The following is a 25,221-nucleotide window of genomic DNA, read 5'->3' as shown; positions in this document are numbered from 1 at the left end:
GGTTTTGAGGCTGTCGCTGGGCAACATTAAGTTTCAGCTCCCTCCAAAGATTTTCTATTGGGTTCGGGTCTGGAGACTGGCTAGACCACTCTAGGACCTTGAAATGCTTCTTACGGACCCACTCCTTAGTTGCCCTGGCTGTGTGTCATTGCCCTGCTAGAAGACCCAGCCACGACCCATATTTAATGCTCTTACTGAGGGAAGATTTTCAGCCAAAATCTCGCGATACATGACCCCATCCATCCTTCCATATGGTCCAGTTGTTCTTTCCCCTTTATAGTAAAGCACCCCCAAAGAACCCATCCTTCTTTCTCCAAACATGGAGAGTGGAATGATACCAAAAAGTTCTATTTTGGTCTCATCTGACCACATGACCTTCTCCCCATGCCTCCTCTGGATCATTCAGATGGTCATCGGCGAACTTCAAACGGGCCTGGACATGTGCTGGCGTGAGCTTGCATGCCCTGCAGGATTTTAATCCATGACAGTGTAGTGTGTTACTAACGGTAATGTTTGAGACTGTGGTCCCAGCTCTCTTCAGGTCATTGACCAGGTCCTCCCGTATAGTTCTGGGTTGATTCCTGACCTTTCTCAGAATCATCCTTGCAACGACGAAGAAAGATGGTCTGTCATCTTGTTTCTTTGATTTTCTAATTGTGCCAAAAGCTGTTGCCTTCTCACCAAGTTGCTTGCCTATTGTCGTGTGGCCCACCCCAGCCTTGTGCAGGTCTACAATTTTGTCCCTGGTGTCCAGCTCTTTGGTCGTGGCCACGGTGGGGAGGTTGGAGTGTAATTGATTGTGTGGGCAAGTAGCTAGCTCAAACAGGTGCAATTAATACAGGTAATGAGTGCAGAGTAGGAGGGCTTCTTAAAGAAAAAAATAACAATTCTATAAGAGCCAGAATTCTTGCTTGTTGGTAGGTGACCGACTAGTTATTTCATGCAATAAAATGCAATTTAATTATTTAAAAATCAAACAATGATTTTTTTTTTATTTTTAGATTTGGTCCCTCAGTTGAAGTGTACCTACGATAAAAATTACAGACCTCTCCATTCTTTGTAGGTGGGAAAATCGGCAGTGAATAAATACTCAGTTTCCCCACTGTATACAGTTATAAGTTTATGCTACACATTACCTTGATCTAAGTTGCCATAACAGCAGCAGCCTGGACTTGAGTATTTTGTGTGCAGGTTTTCCCTAGCAGTTTTCCACTTAGGAAAAGAACAGAGTCAATACATTTTATACAGTAAGAAACATAAGTCTTATTTTTAAAAATAATTGTGGCTGCCATATGTGGAAAAATGTGTTAATTACGTTCAGTTTTTAAGCCACAGTGAAACTGCTAACTGCAAAGAAGTGGCCATGAATAATTGAAAAAAAAACCCCTTATAAATAAAACCTGCGCAATAAACCTGTGTGTGTAATTTAACTAAGATTTACCACTTTTGCATTATCCTGGCCATCAAGCCTTTAAAAAAAAAAATTCAAAACTGAATGAACAAATAAGTCTATAAAAATGTAACTTTTATTTAAGGCAACACTGGGCTACTTCACAAATCACCTGAAATATATACATTGCTTTACACAACTATAAATGTTCCAGGACATTCACATAAGGTTCCCTTAACAGTGACACACAGAAGGTTGTACTGCATACTTTCAATTCATGATAAAATGGAGGATGGCTGTTCTTTGGTCCCTGGCATTACACAAGATTACCACTGCTGGGACTTGAGACTTCAGAAAACACGTAACTGCTCAAGGACAACCCTGTAACCGTAATAATTACATCCAGATTAAAGATGTGATCAGGTTTGCTGCATCTGTAGAATACTTTCTTCAAAAAAGTCAGGTAAAGTGCATGGTTATTAATGGGTATCCAATGTTCTAAAATGGATAACTAGTTACAGAACACTAGTCATCAACTGCAGAGGTCTAGCTGCAAGTATTATCAATTTCCTTTAGTAAATACTAGAACCAAAGCCTTTAAAGACCATGTTCACATATTAAGGATCCAGGGCAGATTTTGTGTGTAATCCATTTGAATTAGGCGTTTTCTTCCCCCGTAAAGTTTAAAGGGAATCTGTCACCAGGTATTTGCTACGTTATCTGAGAGCAGCATGATGAAGTGACTCCAGCGATGTATCACTCACTGTTCTGCACACTGACTTTTGGTAAAATCACTTATCTGTTGCAGATCTAGCAGTTCTCTGAATGCTGAGCCCTGTATACCTCGCCCACATTACTAATTAGAAGCTTTCTGTGTACACGGTGCATAAGCAGAAAGCTGCCAATCAGTGGTGGGAGCAGGGTTACAGAGAGGAGGACTGCATGGCACAAGACAACTAGTCCTCTAGTGATGATCTGCTGATAAACAACTAATTTTATTGAAACTACTGTATCAATCAGCCTAGTAAGTGACACATTGCCCCTTTATCATGCGGCTCTGATTAAATAGCAAAAACCTGCTGAAAACATTCTCTTTAATGATGATATCATGGATTTTATAATCTGCAACCCATACATTTAAGATTGGATTAAACACGGAAATTTCAATGATTAGCACAATGAAATTCATCCTGCATGTATCAGTGGAAAAAGTCCTGAGCTTCTGCCGATTTCACTGAAAATCCATGGTGTTATTTGCTTTTGTAAACTCTCATCATATGAGCCTGGCCTTATTTATAGAGCGTAAAATTGTAAAAAGGACCATTATTATGAATACTAACCAGATAGCCAACAATAAAATGCTGGAAAAGCTTCACATGTGACCTATTCTTGAAGGAGGCTCATTGAATCGGTAAAGGAAAAAAAACCTGATATAATATAGATATAAAATAATTGGGATAAATATATAAGACACGTTCAGTTTTTTTTTCCTCCCCAGCAAGACCCAATTCAGATGCTGAATATCTACCATTACTGTTTTATCACAAGCCAATAGGTTTAGTTACAAAATGTTATCTCCATGTTAGAGGTGTGCTAAAATGATAGGAACTCTGAAGAACTATATTATAGTGTTCGTTAAAATGGAACTTCATCACCCTGCACTTATACGTGACATACGGATACATGGTGAGGTGGAGGAAAGGAATCGGATGTAATTTTATTCAGCCCAGCAGGGGGCGCTGTTGACTGGTATTTTGCACAGCAGCTTTCCAACTGTAAAGACATCTGAAGGTAAACAGCACCCATTAAATCCATTCCTAGTTGAAGGATAAAACCCATATTTTCTTATGTATTGATTGTACATGTGTCAACCATACGGTCAGACTGGCTTGCAGCAGTAAGCATTGTACACACGTGTAATGCAACCAAGATTTCAAGTATTTACATATTAAAAACTATCAATAGATGCTCTGTACTTACATAAAATGTGCAACCCAAAATAATTCCAATACAAATTTTCTTTAAAAAAATGTGAGCGCTAGATTAACAAATTAAAATCCGAATATAAATGAGTAATTTAATAGTTTAGACGTAGGCAGCAATGTGGTACACTGATATTTACAAAACAGGAAAAATAAAAATTACCCCTTCCTCCCCCTCAAAAAAAAAAAATATGTACAAATATCCTGTAAAACATGAGCAGTGAACCTGGTAAATAAATCAAATTACACGCATAATACACAAACTGTTTGTGGAAATGACAATTTATCAATAGAAATAAAGAGGGTTCGGAGCATTATTTACAGAATTGAATAAAATGTCTTTCCGTTAGTCCCATAGGGATAACATGGAATAAAAATCATGGCATGACTTTAGCCATGGCATTTTTTTTGCCAATTTAAGTCACTTTCACAAAAAACCCTAATAAAAATACATTTATTGGCATGCCGGATAATGTCTAGTTCACAATAAATGTACAGGCTTTGAATATACTAGGACCGTTCTATAATGTGGCTTTATCATCTTAGTCTAGAGTTTGTTCCTTTGAAACATTAGGAAGTTCTTTGCAGCAAATGGCTTGTCTTTTTAAAATCACAACAGGTTTCAGTTCATTTAGCTGCTTAAGAACCAGCTCAATGTAATCATTGAATGCCTCATTTAAAACTATTTTTACATTATCCACGTTGGGCAAAAGTGATGGGTTAGAAAAAAGTAACTGAATATCAGTGTCAAAGTCTTCATCAACAGAAAGCATTGGACTCTCTTCACTAGGCTGTGGTGCTGCCTGTGTTTCAGTCGTACAATTATCTTTTTCTACAGTTTTCTTATCCTTAACAGATTCTTCAAGGAACTTAAGGAATGACACTTCAAATCCCATAGGTTTGAAGGAACTCAAGTCAAATGCTGGTGTTTCATCACAACTATCAGAAACCAATGTGTCCTCACAGCTAAGTGTGCTACTAGTTTCACCAGACAATATTTCGTCCTGTGCATCAATTTTTCTTTTTCGATTAGGCGTTCCATGCTTTTGCTTATTGGTTCTTTTTACAACATTTACAGGCCTCTGTGGCTCCGACAGACAAGAACTTGATTCCAGTAAGTCACTGCCTACAATGGGTGATGTTCTCGCTTGGCTTTCTGAGCTAGTGCTCTCCTCATTGCTTAGTTTTGAAATAAATAGTTCCGTTAGTTCATCCATCTCATCCTTTTCAGTTTCACTCTGTTGGGAAGTTGATATTGTGGACTCATCACTACTTTCAGGTAAATTTGAAGTTACTTGTTTTGTTGGGGGTAATATATCACTAGGGCCCTCGATAATCTCTGGCTTTTCAATGACTTCTGCGGGCTCTACCTTCGGCAACTCAGGCTCCTTAACTTTGGGACGTCCACTTCTTTTGCATACAACAAGTGTTTTTTTGTGCTTTTTAATGAATGGTCTAGATAGTTTGTGAGACTTATAATGTCTAATCATATTGTTTTCAGAGGCAACAACAGACGTACAACCACGCACCATGCAAGGATACTGCTTTGTGTGAACATTACTGCATTCTGCCAGCGCAGCTTCTTTATCCTTCAAGGAGTATGTATGTCTACCATATTTAAGTGTTGATGGCCCTGTCTCATTTTGGCTAATTTTGCAGCTTTTAAAGCGTTTATCTCCAATGTTGATTTTACGTTTTTTGGCTTTAGGAACAACACTATCATTTTCACTCTTTTTTCTGGGAACTTTGATTTTTTCTTTACAAGGTTTGTCATCAATTTCCTGATCATTTGTACTCATCTTCCTGGGCCTGATTAAATGTTCCTTATGTTTGTCTTTGTGCTTAAGATAAATATGCCGAAGCAAATTAGATCTAGTGGCATACACACGGTCGCAGCCTTCGCAATCACACTTGTACATTTCGTCCCCTTCCATTTTAATAGGCTTCATTTTTAGGGCATGGACTTCCTCGAGGTGTTCAATGTAATTTGAACAAGTGGTAAAAGTAGCCGTACACTGGCTTTGATCACAATTAAACTGACCTACATTACCAGTGGAGATGACATTTTCAATTTCCTCAGCAATCATCTCATGAAGTTTCACATAATGTTGGATTAAACTTGCAAAACTGGAAAATATTCGCGAGCAGTCAGTCTCTGTACACCTGAACTCTTTGAGGATTGGTCCATTGCTATCTTCTTTTAGGTCTTCTTCTAGAGAGAACTTTGAGGCATCTGACTTGTGGAAAATTTGATAATGAAGTATTAAGTTCTGCTGAATTGTAAAAGCTGCTGTGCAGCCCTCATGAACACACTTGTAAGGTTTATACGTGTTAGAAGTCGGTGTAGGCTTGCCTTCTTTTTCCATTGCCTTTTTGGGCTTCAGTTCTTTTTCTTTCGGCTTCCTCCGCCTCTTTTTGCTTTTCTGAACAACTGAAATTGAATGGGACTCTGCAGAAGGCAGATCAAGCGGCATTTCTTCAACTTTAGAGACTTCTGCTTTCACTGCTGGCAACTCTTGGCAAACCTCTGGATTCTGATCTAAAGGTTCTGGTTTTGTCATTCCTTGAGCAACTTCATAAGGTTCAACGCCTTTTTTTACTTCAGGACTTCCACTTGGCATTTCGGGAGACAAGTCAATGCCTTCACTAGCAGATTTTCTACCATAAGGCCTTTTTATTTTTAACTGTATCATTTGTTCCGAGGTAAAGTGATGCATTGACATGCAGTGGGCACGGAGATTTGAGTTTCTAGTAAATGTCTTTGTACATGAAGGTACAACACATCTGAAGGGAGCAAACTTAAGCTGATGTTTCTTTATCTCTCCTAATTTTTCTTCTGTGTAATAATGGACTTTAGTATAATGCTTGAACAAAGCATCTTTAGTCATTGCGCAATAGGTACAGCCCTCCTCTCGACAAATAAAAGGTTTGTCAGTACATTTTTCACCTAATTGTGAAGATGCATCAGGTGTTTGTTCAGACAATAAACTTACACTTGGATTTGGAACAATTACACTAGACATTATGGGTAAGGATTCAAAATGTGGACATTTTTCTTCTAATTCTGCACACATCACATTATCTACAAGCTGAAGTTTCTGCACCAAGTCCATGATCTCCAACACCTGTTCATCATACCCAACACTAGTTTCCTGAGTAGGAGACACTGAGCAGATCGGAATGTTCATTTTGTTAGTAGGACTGGCAGCAGTGTTCGAAGCTATGCTATGCATGACCCCAGTTATATCATCATCCATGCAGCTAGAAACACTAGACTGACTATGCGGCAAAGTAGAACAAATATTCTGAATGTTGCCATTAACAGAGTAAACGTCAGTGGGGTCACAGGGCAATGACTGAAATGTCTTCTCCTTAAACTCAGGGTGGACATTTAGTTTTTCAGTTCCATTCTGATCAGAAGTTAATTCAGGAAGTTGCAATGTGTCACTTTTATCTTGCTTTTCAGAAAGCTGGCATATTTCAGGAGTCTCTGAGCTAGTTTTAAGACCTCCATTGATGCAAGACATAAGCAATTCTTTGTCGGCACTGCTTAAATGTTTTGCAAGGTTTTCCAATAAATCAGAACCATAAGTCATAAAGTTTGGTTGGATGTCAGCACACATTGGTAGGTTTCCAACAGCTGCCAAAATATTTTTTGCCAGTTCATGCGATGCCTCTACCACAGGAGTGTCCGTTTTTTTCTTTCTTTTAGAACTGTTGCTCCTTTTCTTTGTGGTGGTTGAAGAGCTCTGAGGTCCACTAATAACAGATACTCGAGTGCCGCTTACTGGTTTGGGTATGCAATGGTTTCCCTCAATGGAATTAGCCATTAAATTAGGACACACAAGATTACTGTTTGCTTGGTCTACAAGAAGTTCACATCTGTTAGTACAGTTATTCATATTAAGGTTTTTCAGATTGTGTCCACCCTCAATACTGCAGTTATTCAGCAAGACCTGTGTGGGGACTGCAGTTGATGATTCAGCTGGGTTTATCTGATGACTAGTGCTGATGCAATCATCTGAAGTCATTGTGGGAGGCAGTGTTTTGGTGCTTAGATTTTCGCATGTTTCAAAATTTTGCTTTACCGGACTTCTCATGTTGTTCCCAGATGGTGAATAGTTAGATATGCTGGGATGTATAAAACCACTGTGTAGATATTGGGTGTTCTCATTGTCAGAGTGAACAGGTGTCAAATATGGCTCATCTTTAACAGTCATTTCAGGGTTAAAAGTCTGTGCAGGTGGCTGTGCTTTTTGCTGTGGACTAGATGAAAGAATCATACTTGCCAAAACAGAAGGCTGACCATCTTTCTGAGAGAGTACTGGGGGAAGGTCATAATCATTATGGGGCTTACACACAGCTCTTTTAGACAAATGACCACCCAAAGAACGTGGATTATCAAACACTCTAAAACATCTGCTACAGATAAACTTGCCATCTCTGATAATTGCAGGGCATCTAGCCCGAGGACTTTGCTTTGACTTTCGCTCTTTCATTTTGTTTGTCCGGTCGGCATTATTTTTATCTGCAGAATTTGATAGCATGGTAGAAGATTTATCCAGATTAAAATTAGCATCCATTTCAGTTCCATCAACCTGTTTGGAATACTGGGTCTCAGAATCAGCATCTTCTTTTAAAAGAGCCTCATTGGCAGCTAGAACATGATCTGAACTGCCTCCAAGCTGAGAGAACATTGTACTTCCACTCAAAGACGACATGATTGGTAGAGGATCATTTTCTGTTGGCATTGGAAGAAATGGATCAGAACCATTTTCAAATTTCATAGGCAAAACTTTTGCCAAATCATCCATTTGTGATGTCAAGGTAGAATTAGTCAAATTTCCCACTTCAGGAACCAAGAGTGTTTCCGCCACATTTTTAGACATACCTTGGGACATAACAGTTTCTACAGGACTCAAAGGATTAACTATGTTTCCAAGATGTGTAGGGAAGACTGAATTTGGTAGATGTTGCAACTGGTTACAGAAACTAGGGTTCACAGCATTCTGCAGAGGAGACTGAAAACTAGAATTATTTTGCCCCCCAGGCCCTGCAAGAATACAGTAGGTAGGTTTTTCATCGGATAGTACAGGCTTTTGTTTTTTTCTGTTCTTGCGCTCCGTCTTAAAGGCATTATATTGTTCAGGGTGGGTACTCTTCATGTGTTTGCCAAGGCTCTGAATGGAATTATATATTCGTGTGCATCCCTCTACATTGCATTTGAACCTTTCAGTTGGAGCTGGTGGTACTGGGGTCAATTTGACATCACTGACAGGAGGCAACACATTTGAGAGTGCATTACTAGTTTCAAGCGACAGTGGCAAAAGGTGTTGTGTCTTTGCGCTGTCATACCCAGACATAACTAGATTATTCTCACACATCTGGGCAGTTTGGTTAGCAACATTAAATGGCATTATGTTACTTATGTGCTGATCTGGTTCCATCTTCCGCGGAGTAGCATCAGATTGAGCTGTACTACGTTGACCATGGCTGCTATTTTTTGCATTTTGAAACAAGGAGAGGCACTGTTCAACCATACCTGAATTAGCTATTGTTTGGGCCTCATTTGCAGGATCTGCACAGGAAAGCAGTTTATTTTCGCTCAAGAGGTCATGAAACCCTTCAACGAGGGATGGCAATTTAACATTTCTAGATTCAGCTGGATAAGCAGTATGAACCAATATGTGTGCTTTAGGTAAAATATTGGGAGCTACAGAAGCAGTTGGTACAACTGGACCTAACAATTCTGAATTAGGGAGAGCCTCATTGGAAGATGGAAGTAGTTGGTTTAGCATATGCATAGAATTCTCTAATACACTGGAACACACCGGAACGGCTTTCCGGTCAAGGAGTGACACATCAGACATACTAGGATCTTTAGCCATGGTAGAACTGGGAACATCTGATGAATGTAGGGACAGGCAATTAAAACCTTTATTTGCTTTGGACTTTTGTAGCGATTTTCTGTTGACACTTACACATTTAAGATCAGCAACCATTGTTGCCACCTTAGGCAGATCTCCAGGCTTGTTAGCCTCTGGCACTGAAGAACCTGGCGAATGCTCAGACAAGTGCTGTTGTAATTGAAGTTCAGAATGATATATCTTTCCACAGCCAGGGATTTTGCAGGTGAATGTGTTGTAGTGTTGTGCTTCATGGTCAAAGAGCATATAAGCTGCTGAAAATATTCTCCCACAATTTGGAAACATACACTTTGCTTTGAAATCCTGATGCTCCTTTCTGTGAGTTAGTAATTCTGCGTAAGTGTTAAAGGTTGCCTTGCACTTCATTTGTATACAAATATATGGTTCGCTTCCGCAGTGCATTTGCAAATGATCATTTAGGTGAGTTAAACTGACAAACTGCCTTCGGCAATACTGACAAATTACCTTCTTGCTCTGTATCTCAAGGAAACGTGCAGCTTCTTCACTGTCTTTATGACCCTTCACATGTGCAATTAAATTTTTGAAATATTTGAATCCTTTGTTGCAAAATTGTACGGGGCAAGGAAACTCATTAACTAATGCTGTCTTGTCCGCCTGTAAATGTTCGGACCGAGTACCCTTATCATTTTCATCAGAGTTGTCATTATCATTAAAAACTATAAAGTCATCTGAGTAAAGGGTGTTTTTCTTCACTTGTCGCTCTTGTTTGGTGACAGTTACAGTTTTCTTATTCTTACAAGTCTGCGGCTTTTTAGGCAAATCCACCAATTTCTTGGGAGGCTGCATGGTTTCCAGTCTCTCTTTGCAGGACTGTTTGACATGTAATGTTACATGAGGGATAAAGGTTTCTTTAGTGGTATATTGTTTTGCACAGATCGGACAACTATAGATGCCATCTATGCAGTGTTTTTGAGCATGTCGAATTATGCGGTGACCCAGAAACTCTTTGTCACACAAGACACAGTACTGCATGTAAGCTTGCCAGTTTCTAAATCTTGCAGATATATATCCTTGATCTTGCATTTTCTTGATACGTTTCTTTTTCTTCTTTTCCTCAGTGACCCCTGGGGCAGGAGAGGGATCATTAAAGAAATCAATTCCATTTTCTGTAGTGTCCTTAGTCAATTCTTGGAAATTATCCACTTGATCATATGCCTCGTCATTTAACTCATCGATTGAAGAAACAATAGATGCCTCTTCTCCCATCAATGCCAGACATTGGCGCTTCAAAGTTTTCCAGTCCCAAAACTCAGGATCAAATGGCCATCGAGTTTTTAAGACCAGCAACAACTCGCATCGTAAGGAGTTTGGAACAGGAAGACTTTCCTCATCGTATTTTTGGTCTGGTTGGTTATAGAGCATCTCAACAGCATAGTAAGCATCCACAGTGGGCTCCAAAAGGAATTCAGTAAGTTGGCAAGCTCTCTTGACCTCCAAGTCATCGGGCAACAAACAAGAGATTGTTTTGCAGATGGAGATTTTCACCTTGGCATTGTCACTTGACTCTAAGCGAAGGGCTCGTACACACAGCTCAATACAAGTTGGAAGCCCTGCTGCCTCAGTCTGAAATAACAAAAGTAAAAGTTAAACGTTAGTAGTATTTGGCTAAAATACAGACTTTTCCTTCAGCAATTTTGTATAGGCTGCAAAGGATACCTAACCATACAATGCATGTTCTAAAGTCTTTTGTTTTTTTTTTTAAATAAAGAAACATCATACAAAGCTCATCTCACATAGAAACCAATTCTGTGTCAATGGTTATAAACATACAATCATTTACCAGACCACACAAAATAGGATTGCATAGAACCAGTCAACTAATAACTGATGTATTTATAATATTTTAACCCCTTCATGACATATGACACAAACTTATATCATATGTCAGGTCCCCTGCCTCTGATGCGGGCACATAGAGCCTGCATCTTTCCTCTCACAGCAGTGGGTGGAGTAGAGCACTGTCAAATCCCGCTGTCAATATCTGTCAGCGGTATTTAACACGCGCTGGACAAGGGGCGTGTCACTCTCCCATCTGCACGCACGTGACATGAACACCGATGGGTTGTCATGACAGCAGGGGGTTGTTGATGACACCTGTGCCTGTCATTAAGATCCTCCTGTGGCTGGTGCTCATAAGAGATCATGATTTTCTCTATACATAGCAGTGCTGGTGCACTGCTATGTATAGCACAAGTGATCAGATGATTGCAGCTCACTATTAAAACTAGTAAAAAGTGAAAAAAAGTTTTTAAAAATATGAAAAAAAAAATAAAAAACACAACAAGTTCAAATCCCTTTTGCCCCACTAAAAATAAAATGCACATATTTGGTATTGCTGCATTTGTAAATGTCCGGCCTTCCAAAATATAAAATTAACCCGATCAGTAAACGGCGTAACAAGCTAAAGTCAGAATTACATTTTTTTTGCTGCAGCCACATTGCAATAAGAGGCGATCAAAATATCGTATCTAGCTCAAAATTGTTATCAGTAAAAACGTCGGCTCAGGGAGCAAAAAATAAGCCCTCACACAGCCCCAGATCTCGGGTTATGGGTGTCGGAAAAAGGCAACAAAATAAAAAATAGTAGGTTTTTTTTTTTTTTTTTGCACAAATTTTCAATTTTTTTTTCACCACTTAAAAAAACACCCCAAAAAACTATACAGTGTTTAGTATCTGCATACTCATACTTACCTGGAAAATCATATTACCAGATCAGTTTTACAGTGTAGTGAACATGGTAAATAAAAAAAACAAAAACAATTGAGGAATTGCACTTTTTGCAATTTCAAAGCATTTAGACTTTCCCCCCCGTTTTCCAGTACACTATGTGGTAGAATGAATGGTGTCACTATGCAAGATAAAACCAATCATATCAGGAGAGTGAAAGCAAATAAAAAAAAATACAAGTCAATAGCAAACCTGCTTATTTTTTATGGTCTAATTAAAACAATTTAATAGGTTGAGAATACCCCTTTTAGGTGGCTTACCTCTGACTGAATAACCTTGATGAGAAAGAAGATGTGATACACAGTTTTCGTTAGCTGAGACAGCTGGCGACATATTTCCAAATATACTTGTATAGATGGTTCAACTCTTCTCTGCAGCTTACTCCAGAACAGCGTCAATTCCCTGAGAACAAATATACGAATACATATAAGAAACCAAGAGCTAACAGTAGCTAGCCATAACTGTGGAAAGAGAAGAGATGGCAGGGGTGTGGAGGGTGAGGAAGGATTTTCCTTGTTATCCTACTTGTACTGCAGTGTGGTTGGTTTGACCCCAAAAAACACAAGACAATAATTAATCATGGCATAAATGTTTGGCTATCGGGCTGTCCTCATCAATGATATCAAACTTAGGGTCTACAGTGACTGCTTTGTTGATAACTTTAATCTGAACATGTCATTCTTAGCAAGACAGAAGACTTTTCCTACATACGGTACTTACCAGGCACAATACATTTCCCCAAATTGGAGCTGGCGGGACAGAAATGCTGCACACAGGATAAGTGATGTTTTTTCGTCACCTTCAGACTCCAGATTACATATCATTTCCAATGCATCCTTGCAATCTACTTTGGCAATCTAAAAAAACAAAAAGTACGCTGTAGTAGTACATAGTGACAGTCGCGTGATATGACTGGCAATAAAACATAAATCCTGTGTGTGTTTGTCTGGTTCATCCATTTATATAATTGGTTATGTTCTCTAAATTAGCAACTAATTTATGAAATATAATTTTAGTTTCTTAGAACAGCACAAATCAGAACTAAGAAGCAAAAAATGTATGTAATACAACATTTAATTTTAAATTTAAAAATTGCATAATTACCAAATATGTTTATTTAACAATTGTTCTTGGTAAAAGGCTGGATCCTTAGTATTTCAGGTTTACAGACTATGATTTTCAGATTAACATAAGAATATAAGGAGCTGCTGAATGTAAGGTGGGCAGGAGACCTGTGGTCAGTCCTGAAGTTGCAGTCCATACTAGGACAACAATATATAGCTGTATGAATTTGGCATTATCGAAAATATTCTCAGTTCTCAATAATATATTTATTTATTTACTGCTTGTTGCCTAGGTTACAGGTCACCGCTAGAGTATACTATCAGAGGTGACTGGCAGGGAGCCCAGCACTTACAAGCTTTTATATAGAGCTGTATTCACTGCTCGTAAGATGGCTGGACCTGGCCAACTTTGCGGATAGCTCAGGTGCTCTTCAAATGCGACATTGTAGTTGAAAAAAGGAAATTCTTAATTTTACCGGCCCACGGTTATAAAATTATGTGGTTCACCCGAGGGGTTAAAATAATCCTCACCACACGCACCTAATTTCATGTCTTGAGGTGTGTAGTTTCCAAAATGAGGTCACTTGTGGTTTTTTTTTCTTTTGATGTTCTGACACCTCCAGTGCTCTTCAAATGTGACATGGTGTCCACAATTGATTCAAGCCCAAAAAAATGTGCTCCAAAAAACCTGACATGGGAAAGCTTCTTTTCTACTGGAGGAAGCTGATGGGCTGTTCTGGTCACGCCAAGCACAGCTCCTGTGCATGCATGATCACCTCAGCGTACGGATGCATCCATTTCCTGCAACATCTGGGCAAATAGGATGTACTGCTGTGTCCAATGTCAGAAGGGGTTAAAGTGTACCCATCTTTTAAATGTTTATATGAATGTCTTCCAAAGAAAACTATATTTAATTAAACGGTTTAGTCATTACTAACCTCCTCAATAAGCTTTATATTTGGTGAGGCAGCACAAAGACATTTCAGGTAGAGCTGTTTGAAGTGTCCTTTCCTGCTCATTTCTCGGTGATCTGAACATATCTTTGCCAAGCATGTTGCTGCTGCCACCCTGCCGAGTTTCAGAAGACGCTTAATTCTCATTTCCAGTAGCAATGGGCCCTCAGAGTGAAGAAACTCTTCGGCTGTGGAAAAGGGAGGCAAAAATCAGATATAATACCCACATTTATTGGCAACATGCATAAAGTAAAAGCATGTGATGGTAAATTTAACTTTATTATGCAGTATTTGAAGTGCAATGTAAAATAATGCTCAAAAAAGGTTCAATCTAAAAGGTGAAGGACGAAAAGAAAATTAAAATGGTTTCTAATCAGTGTTCATTACACCCTTGATCTGGTTAAAAAATGTAAATAGGTCCAAGTCGGACTTATAATTCTACAGTGTTGATACCAAGAAAGGCAAAAAGAAACTAACACTGATGGCAACTGTGTGATATTAGAGGTGCTATGTTTTGGTTTTGAATCTGTTTTTTGTACTTTGTAGAAAATGGGGTGCAGTTCCCCTTTTCTTGGCTGTTCATTTTGTTTCTATAGCTTTACACGGGCGGGTGTCTGGACAGTCGGGACATAGGTCCTACTCTGCCCTCATCTATTTTTACGTCTGCTGACACAGAGTTAGGTGAACTACAAGAGTTAGGTACCATCCTGATTGGGTACACCTTGTCGCGGTGGGATGGATGGCTTTTACGTTTTTCTTTATCAAAACAATGTTAACTGAGCACCACATGTTATTTACATGTATCATTACTATTCAATTACTTTCTACAGGGTATTTGCTCATTTTGTTAGTATCTTAGGTTCTGCTTGTTGAATGGCCAGTGTGAATGAAAACCTATGCACTGCACTTATAACAGCATGTACTCTGGCTCAAATTTTTTGGGTTTAGAGATTACTATCTATTAACTACTGTTAACTATTGATAAGGGATAACTTATTCCTGCAGAATTCGGGGGATGAATGCTATCCAGACCCCGTGCTTTGTCTACTAGAATGTATTTAAAGCATTTCATGGCTTAATCAAGTGACATCTAATTGACAATTTTCTTTATCCCTAATTAACTCATCAATCATTGGATTTCCAGAGTAAATATAGCAGAGATGACATTCAATAGGTTGAGCTTTTTCTCACCCTCCTATACTCCTATATGCTCCTCCTATACACAGATTATTTCTCAGAGGTCCAACAATTAGCCCACAATTCATCATTGTTGTTTATCCTGTTGTCTGGAGTAATGTTCTTTATCTATTTCATTATTTATTTATTATGCATAGCTTATATAGCGCTATCATATTCCGCAGCGTTTTACATACATTATCATTGGGGCTCACAATATAAATACACCATGTCTTTGGAGTGTGGGAGGAACCGGAGAACCAGAAGGAAACCCACGAAAACTCCTTGCAGATTTTGTTCTTGGTGGGATTTGAACCCAAGACCCCAGCGCTGCAAAGCAACAATGCTAACCACTGACCCACCCTACTATTTTTAGTGGCTTTACTAGGTAAGCCTCATTCTCTAAGATTTGTGCCATTTTTAAAGTTCTCTTTCATTTTTAAAAAGGATACAATCATTAAAAAAATGACCTATTGTTTTCAGCAATTACTATATAAATATATAATCTTGCAATTTTCACAATGGCCACAGGAGCTTTTTAGACTCCTAGTTTGTCCTTTCAGGACAGCAAAACTCGGATTAGAGACAGGATTGCGGTGACAGGTAATGCCTCTATATACAGCTGATAACGCAGGATCCACCAATCACAATAGTAAAATAAATAAAAATCTATTGAAAGAAAATTGCAGTGAGTGAAACTATTTTTATTGAAAATCCATATAACTGTTAACATTTCGGTCTTAACAGACCTTCATCAGAACTGATTGCTATATGTAGTGGTCTTAAAGTCCACACAGTGCAGCGCTGTACGATAGTGCGACCTACGTCGCCCACTGCTATTTTGAGTGCCAAGTTCCTTCACTTACTCAATTATGGGTTGGAACCCCACTTGGGCACCTCATCTATATAGTAGGAGTGCCGTATATTTTCTTAGGTACACTGACTACAGCACAGACATGTCAATGGCACACGTCACTGCTCTAGCCAATGCACGGAGGTTGACAGCACAACCCGCTGAGCTCAGTGACAGGATGGCTAGAGTGCTGACATCATGTTAGTAGTGCATCACCACTCTAGCCAGTCACTACATAAGATAAAGCTCCCAATACACTTAAGATAGCTGTCAGACGAATGATGGTTCGACTGATCAAACAGCCATCACATATCTTGCCTGACTCTCCCATATACAGGAGTGTCCAGTTTGCAGCGGTCACGTGACCTTCCAAGGATAGCAGTGTCAAGATCAATGGAAGGGCGCTACTGCGGGAAGCTAGTATACATTGTTTTTAGCTTCTATGGGGCCATGAAGTGATTCAGCAGGAGCCTGTCCAGTATTGAATAACTTCTTTAAGTGTAGAGCTGTTATTTAATCAGTATCATGTAAGCCTTATTTTTGAGTTTTGCAAACCAAGTAATCTCCTTCATATTTATCATGCATTACATGTACAAATGCACTGCGCTACCTGTAACCTTACATGCTTGTGAATATGCACAGTACAACATCAACTTAAAGCCAATGTAAGAAACAGAATACTGGAAGATAACATCAGCGGAAAGCCTGGATATTTTATGCTTGCGAGCGCAATCAATGTAATTGAAATTATGTTAGACTGCCTAATATTTATGACCTTGGTACCCCACGCAGCCAGAGCTCACCGAGTCAGAGCAAGGCAATTATCTCCAACAGCTTAGAGCAACACTCTTAAACGACCATGGCAAGATAACTAAAAGCTTCGAAGTAAAACACAGCATACATTACCATCTGAGGAAACATACCCCTTCTTCACACGTGACTAACGTTTACAGAAGTCATGCAGTGCTTACCCTGATACGGATCCTTGATTTCATCATTAAGAATTTTATCCAAAATTGGATCCCTCCACACACCATCTTCTTGAGACATATTGTACAAGAGCACAAGCTCATGACTGCCATTTTCCGTCAGTCTTGTATGTGCAGCCTGAGAGAGGAAACAAATTTAGCAGGTGCAATAAAGGACAAATGCAAGATTCTAGTGAAACGTTGGATTGCCGCTTCCAATAGGTGGCGCTATAGAGTTCAAGTCCTCTTTTTCTCTAAAGAGGCAATTTGCATAGTGAAACATACATTGTCTCAAACACATTCCACCAATCAGGAGTCCAGCATGTCAAACTTCTTACAAGAGAAAGAAAACACGACAGCTTTATTACAGTAAGGCTGTGTGCCCACAATGCGGATTTAATGCATTTCCGCCGCGGAAACGCATTAAAAATCGCTTGTTATCACCATGTTTCCCAATGATAATCCGCATGGAAATTTCAGCTGCGGATTATCATTGATGAAAAATCCGCAGCACAACCAATATGGGCGCGATTTCATGGTGAAATCGCGCCCATAGACTTGCATTGAACCGCAACAATTTAAGGATTTGCTGCGGTTCAATGCAATGATGGTACCCAGGTCAGGAGAAGAGGAGACTGCTACTCCTCTCATCCGACCGGGGTACTATCGTACCCGCAAGTTAAAAAAGAATTATAAAGTAAAAAAAAAATTATTCATACTAGCCTCTCCGGCAGCCCCCGGTCTCCTCCCGGCGGCGATTTTCTCTCCTTCGCGGCCCGTGGTGTACAGCCAGGATCTGCGGTGATGTCATACAGCAGCTGATGGCCACGAGCACAGCAGCTGATGGCCACGAGCACAGCAGCTGATGGCCACGAGCACAGCAGCTGATGGCCACGAGCACAGCAGCTGATGGCCACGAGCACAGCAGCTGATGGCCACGAGCACAGCAGCTGATGGCCACGAGCACAGCAGCTGATGGCCACGAGCACAGCAGCTGATGGCCACGAGCACAGCAGCTGATCTTGACATCAGTGGTCAGCTGATGGTCGAGTGACTATTAGCTGACAAATGACATCACCGCAGGTCCTGGCATGGCAGTACACCTCGGGCCGCTGAGGAGAGAGGATCGCCGCCGGGAGGAGACCGGTGGCCGCCGGAGAGGTGAATATAAAGTTTTTTTTTCTTTTTAATTATTTTTTTTTTTTTTACTATAGATGCACCATTTGAAAGCAGAACTCTCCTCGTAAGTTGGTCACACAATATAAATCCATGCATAAATCCAACTTGTCAAGCCCTTTTCTAAATGCATTTGAGTGATGCTCAAAATCGCTGGGAGATCCACATGTAAAATCCGCATGCGTTTTTTCTGCCAGGGAGAGGAAAAAACGCTCAGGAAATTTCTGCTTCAAATCTGCATCGTGGGCACATACCCTAAGGCTAAGTGCCCACGATGCAGAAATGCTGCAGATTTTTCCTGCATCTCCCTGGCAGGAAAAACGCATGCGGATCTTACATGCGATTTTCCTGCCAGGTAGAAGCGTTTGTCAAGCATTTTTGCATGCATTTCTGCATGAGGGTTATCAAGAGCTTTTCCAAGCGATTTTAGAATCCCTTGGAAAAGTGCTTGACAACTTGTTCACACTATATAAATCCATGCAACCGGCATGGATTTATATAGTGTGACCAAGTTAATTAAAAAAAAGAATGGCCCCCGGTGTTTTCTCCGCTGCGTCCCGTCTCTTGTACGGCTCGCGGTGGTGTAAAAAGGACCTTCCATGACGTCATTTAGTCATGTGACAGGTCACGCGACCGCCAACGTCAGCGGTCGCGTGACCTGACACATGACTAAATGACATCATGGAAGGTCCTTTTACACCATCGAGAGCCACCGGTGGACATCCGTAGGTAAGTATAATGTATATTTTTAATTTTAAATTCTATTTTTTAACAGGTTCTATGGTACCCGAGTTTGGAGGATAGTCTCCTTCTCCAGACCCGGGTACCATCCGCACATTGAATCGCTTAATATCAGCATGTGTACATGTAGTCATGCGGATATTAAGCGATTCAATGCAAGTCAATGGCGGCAATTACGCTGTGTGTCCGCAAAATTAATGGACATGCTGCGGATTTTTCCGCAATGATAATCAGCAGGGGAAATTTCTGCAGCATGTGCACAGCACATGCGGATTATCATTGGGGACCATGGGGCACGTATTTACAAGCGTTTTTGCTGCGGAAATTCCGCAGCAAAAATGCTTGAAAAACGCATAGTGGGCATGCAGTCGAACACAAAACAGCCAAGTCTTGCAAATTCTGAGCTATCCCCAGAATCCATCACAGGTCCATGAAGTGCCCGCAGACAGGAGGGGCAATACACGCCACACAGCCCGCAGACAGGAGAGGCAATACACCGACATATTTGTTATAGCCACATCCGAAACAACCCGACATATAACGCCCACCCAAAAAAGGCAAAAGGGTCATTCCACATCAAGTGGACCAGTTTTAAAAATCGTCCCCACTCGACCTTCTCCGATTTTGTTGAAAATTTATAAGGATGTACATGTATGTTTGAAAAGAGGTTCTGTAAATTTTTAGGGCCAGATCTCAAATACATTGGGCACTGTTGACCTTTCACTGGAGGTTCCACCAAGCCTGCGGCTTCAGCTAAGAGGATTTTGCAAACTTTGGCACATAGCCATTAGAGTTCTATACTGGCTATGATGCTGAAATTTGGTATACTAGCTCAACTTTTGCTGCTAAACACGATAAAATTATTACCGGCTATGACAAAACAATATTTCGGCCGCAATTTTGTGTCAAAGTAGCTTGCAAAACGCGTCGCATAAAATTTATGCCAAACTTTGCCCATATATAACTCAAGACCAAAAACCAATAGTAACTGGTGCTTTGCCCTGTACACCAAACATCTACATGACTTTGCATTGCTGCAATATCACGGTCAAACCATATGTATTTGTGGAAATATTCACACCCACATATGATGAAAAATTAAAAAAAAAACAAATTTTACCTATTTTTAGGTCAAATTTCTCAAAAAGGGTATCCCTAAAATATATTAATTCTGATATCATTAGAAAGAGCACATTTTTCTCTACAAGGATCATTGTTTTTTTTTTTTGTTTTTTTTTTTGAGTCTCTCAGTTTAAGAAAAGAAAAATGCCACTGAACATGGTGTTATTTATGCGCGTAATGATTGATTTTGTGTTTGATTTTCAGATTCTTATCACATGTTACAGAGTTGTATTGTTGCTAGCAATGTCTATTATAATCAAAAACCTATAAACCTTTTTATTTATGAAAAGTTATTGACTACTGTTACATTTTAATGCATATATTATTTATTTTTTAGCGATGGAGAATGAAATTGATGAAGAATCGGCCCAGTGCTCTATCGGCCTTGCGAACAATTCGAAGTGCCACCTTAAGACATTCACCCATAGCAAAGATGAGTTGAAATTGTTTACAAGCTTTGGATTGGATGAACGGAAATTGCTGCGTCGACGAGTGGGACTAAATTTTGACGAACATTCACAAATCTGTTTACACCATGAAGCTTCATTCTTGACCAAATATGAGCATTTGCAAAAATCGTGTTGCAATCCTTTTGGGAAGAAAGGTCATAACACCAAAAAGAATTTTGCGAGCTATCAATTTGTTAGCAGCTGACCAGTTGAACGAATTTACAAAGAATGATGTGAAGCCTGGCCAGAAGATGTGTGCATCATGTCGAAAAGAATTTGCTAACAGGAAAAAATCAGCTGATCCAGTTTCCTCTGAATCAGATCCAGATGGAATGGAATGTTCTCCTGAAAGTCTAAATTCAAGCTTAACATCCATTGGCATCTCATCTCTGAAATATCCATGGGTAAGCCAGCGGGATTCACTTGGATATGCAAGGAGAAAGATAAGCCAGGTACAAAATGCATTTTCTAGCAAGATTGCTTCAATTGGAGGGCTTGAGCCGAAAGACATTGAGCAAACAAAAACAGCACAGTGCAAAATGTGTCTGGATTACAATCACCTTTTGGCAGATTTGAAGCAAAAGCTGCAGGTGTCCAGTCGGGCAGAAAAGGTCCAAATCTTGACATTGGCACCTAAAAGTTGGTCCATTAAGGCTATATCAGACGAATTCGGTGTCTCTGAACGAATGGTCAAACAAGCTCGAAAGCTTAAATGTGAACATGGGATCTTAGCCTTACCTAGAATCAAGTGTGGCAAGAAAGTTTCTGAGGAAGTGAAGAAAAAGGTGCAGGCATTTTTTGAGGATGATGAATTCAGTCGAATGTGCCCTGGTAAAAAAGACTATGTATCAGTGCGAATAGCAGGAGAAAAAAAGCAGATGCAAAAGCGACTATTACTGAGCAATATGAGGGAAATGTTTGTTGCCTATCGGGATTGGAATGGCCCTGAAATTGGATTTTCCAAGTTTTGTGAGCTTCGGCCAAAGTGGTGCGTAACCGTTGGATCTGCTGGAACACATTCCGTTTGTGTGTGTACCATTCACCAAAATGTCAAACTAATGCTTGCAGCATGCACAATCAATGATGACTACAAAGAGCCAATATGCAAAATGGTCTGTGGAATTGAATCCAAGGACTGTATGCTTGGCCGTTGTGATAAATGCCCGGGTCCTGAAGTTTTAAAAGAATTTCTAGTCAATGTGCTTGTCAACAGTGACCCTGAAGATATTATGGAGTTCAAACAATGGATTCACACTGATCGAGACACGCTTGATACCAAACAACTGACTATAGAAGATTTCATTGAAGAATTGGTTTTGAAAATTTCTAAACTTTGTAGCCATCACTACATCGCCAAGCATCAAAGTAGCTATTTGAAATCGTTGAAGGAAAATCTGAGACCTGGAGAGCTTATGATCCTTATGGACTTTGCTGAAAATTACTCATTTATTGTTCAAGATGCCATTCAAGGTTTCCACTGGGAAAATAGTCAAGCTACAGTACACCCATTTGTAATTTACTTCAAGGAGTTAAATGGTGAAGCTGCGCAGAACATCAGCTTGTGCATAATCAGTGATTGCTCACGACATGACACAGTTGCAGTCCACACTTTCTTAACAGTAATTGTGGAGCATCTCAAGACTCTCATCTATGGGATTCGTCATATCCACTACTTCAGCGATGGATCTGCAGCCCAGTACAAAAATTTCAAAAATGTTCTCAACTTGTGCCACCACAATGCTGATTTCAATATCAGCGCTGAATGGAATTTTTTTGGTACCAGTCATGGAAAGTCGCCCTGTGATGGGATTGGAGGGACAGCAAAGAGGTTGGCAGCTCGTGCCAGTCTTCAACGCCCAACTGAAAACCAAATACTGACCCCGGTGGATTTATTCAACTTTTGCAACGAGCAACTGCATGGAATCAAATTTTTTTTTGTTCCAAAAGAAAAAATTGACGAAATACAGGTAGTTCAAGAGGAAAGGTTCAAAGATGGACATACAATTGCTGGAACAAGAGAAAATCACCAGTTTGTGCCAATTGATGACAAAAAGATTCGCATTTCAAGGGTATCAAATGACCCATCATCTTTCATTGCCCATGTAGATAGATCTGTCAGATCAGAAATGCCTTTTGTGCCAATTGCAAACCTCCAGCCAGGGCAATACATTGCCTGCATTTACGATAGGAACTGGTGGATTGGAAATATTTCTGAAATTTCAGTTGACGACCATGACGCATTAATAAATTTTATGCATCCTCATGGACCAGCTAGCTTCTTTCACTGGCCTGTGAGAAATGATACATGCTGGATTCCCGAGCAGTCAATCATTGCAATAATTCCAGCAACAGCAATGGGCCGACAATACAGCTTCTCTGAACTGATTATGTTGCAAATTCAGCAACAATTCCAGACCACTTAGACTGAACGTTATGGCTTGGGAACAAACAAAAGATACCCAATATTAGGCTTGGGATCCTAGGCAAAGACACCCACCCTCAGGCTTCGGAACCTGCGATAAAGAGACCGCCCTCGGCTGGCCTTGCACGGCTATCGGCCATGGCTCCTAGGCGATGGGGCTGCCAATTCTCGAAAGACAGCATTATTACAATTCTTAATAGGATTATAATACCAATTCTTAGGGAATTGGTTGTGGTATAACCACCATGGACCACCGCAAGGGTTTGAATAGTGCAGTTACCATTCATTGCTTATTAATAAATAACACCATGTTCAGTGGCATTTTTCTTTTCTTAAACTGAGAGACTCCAAAAAAAAAAACAATGATCCGTGTAGAGAAAAATGTGCTCTCTCTAATGATATCAGAATTAATATATTTTAGGGGTACCCTTTTTGAGAAATTTGACTATTTCCACAAATACATATGATTTGACAGTGATATTGCAGCAATGCAAAGTCATGTAGATGTTTGGTGTACAGGGCAAAGCACCAGTTACTATTGGGTTTTGGTCTTGAGTTATATATGGGCAAAGTTTGGCATAAATTTTATGCGACGCGTTTTACAAGCTACTTTGACACAAAATTGCGGCCGAAATATTGTTTTGTCATAGCCGGTAATAATTTTATCGTGTTTAGCAGCAAAAATTGAGCTAGTAAGCCAAATTTCAGCATCATAGCCAGTATAGAACTCTAATGGCTATGTGCCAAAGTTTGCAAAATCCTCTTAGCTGAAGCCGCAGGCTTGGTGGAACCTCCAGTGAAAGGTCAACAGTGCCCAATGTATTTGAGATCTGGCCCTAAAAATTTACAGAACCTCTTTTCAAACATACATGTACATCCTTATAAATTTTCAGCAAAATCGGAGAAGGTCGAGTGGGGACCACTGGTCCACTAGACATGGAATGACTCAAAAAACAATGCTTTATCATCATACTGCCGAATAAAAAGTTGGTAAAACGCAATTAAAAAGACGAATGTAAGTAAAAATGGTATCTCTAAAAACGTCATCTTGTCCTTTTTTCTATAAATTGTTTTTACTGTGTAAAAGTGCCAAAACATAAAAAAAAAATTATATAAATGTGGTATCGCTGTAATCATACTGACCCAAAGAATAAAGCAGTCTTATCAATTTTACCACACGTGGAACGACATACAAAACACCCCCCCCCAAAAATTCCTGAATTGCTGGTTTTTATTCATTCTGCCTCCCAAAAATCGGAATAGAAAGCGATAAAAAAAAAAAGTCATATGCCAGAAAATGGTACCAATAAAAATGTCAACTCGTCCCACAAAAAACAAGCAGTCACATGACTTGTCGTCCACAATATTAAAAAATTATAGCTATCAAAATATGGGGATGCAAAAAATATTTGCATCTTTTAGTGTGTGACAGCTGCCAAACATAAATATCCAATATAAATCTGGTATCGTTGTAACTGCACTGACCCCAAGAATAAAGTCGTCTAATCACTGATACAGCAAGAGGAACGGCAAAAAAATAAATAAGGCTATGTTCACACAGTGCGTTTTTTTCATGCAAATTTTCAGCTGCGTTTTACAGCACCAACAAAGTCTATGAGATTCCAGAAATCTCATGCACACACCTTGGTTTTTGTTTGATCAGTATTTTGTGCTTTGCATGTTTATTTTTGCACAATAGAGCATGCTGCTTCTTTCAGCGTTTTTTACCCATTGAAAGTAATGGGTAGTGAAAAGAAAGCCGTATGTGAACATAGCTATCAGGTTTTGCTGCGTTTTTAGTGAAAAAAAGCAAGTACAACAGGATGTGAAAAGCATTTATTTTTGTGGATTTACCATCTTGTCTTGGTCACCAGAGATGGCAGCTTGGATTAGTACAATTTAATTAAATTAGTGATGTATACACAGTAAACATTGGCTCACCGAGGTGTGAGACTGAACAATACCTGTGGCCCAGGGAAGTGTGAAATTGAACAATGCTTGAGCAACTGAATGTCAGACCCCATAGTGTAGAGATAGTGTCCTACAAACTCAATGCACTGCCAGTGTCTTAGGTAAACTATTACTGAACAATTCACCTCCCCCAATTTTACATTTGAAATTCTGGTTAATATGGTTTCACATATGTCTTGCATTAGTGACCTGTGTTCATGGTTCTGTGGTGGAAGCAAAGCTGAACTTTGGGATCCTGAAAAATGCACCTAAAAAAGCACCAAAACCTGATTTTTTGAC

General features: G+C 39.7%; 1 protein-coding gene across 1 annotated transcript in view; it reads right to left on the bottom strand.

The window, feature by feature from the left end:
• Positions 1-683: 683 nt before the first annotated feature.
• ZNF292 (zinc finger protein 292) overlaps positions 684-25,221 on the bottom strand; it is a 44,324-nt gene continuing 19,786 nt past the window's right edge. The window contains exons 4-8 of the mRNA XM_073675676.1: positions 17,065-17,200; positions 14,050-14,252; positions 12,768-12,904; positions 12,308-12,449; positions 684-10,883 (exon numbers count right to left, since the gene is read on the bottom strand). Coding sequence (XP_073531777.1) covers positions 3,915-10,883; positions 12,308-12,449; positions 12,768-12,904; positions 14,050-14,252; positions 17,065-17,200 — 7,587 coding nt within the window. The 3' untranslated portion in view covers positions 684-3,914. The remainder of the gene's footprint in view (positions 10,884-12,307; positions 12,450-12,767; positions 12,905-14,049; positions 14,253-17,064; positions 17,201-25,221) is intronic.

This window comes from Phyllobates terribilis, unplaced genomic scaffold (assembly GCF_046119375.1).
Source record: "Phyllobates terribilis strain yellow unplaced genomic scaffold, ASM4611937v1 Scaffold_3__8_contigs__length_932513732, whole genome shotgun sequence".
Lineage (NCBI taxonomy): Eukaryota > Metazoa > Chordata > Amphibia > Anura > Dendrobatidae > Phyllobates > Phyllobates terribilis.
The sequence above is the reverse complement of the archived record's forward strand: the minus strand, read 5'-3'. Positions and strand labels throughout refer to the sequence as shown.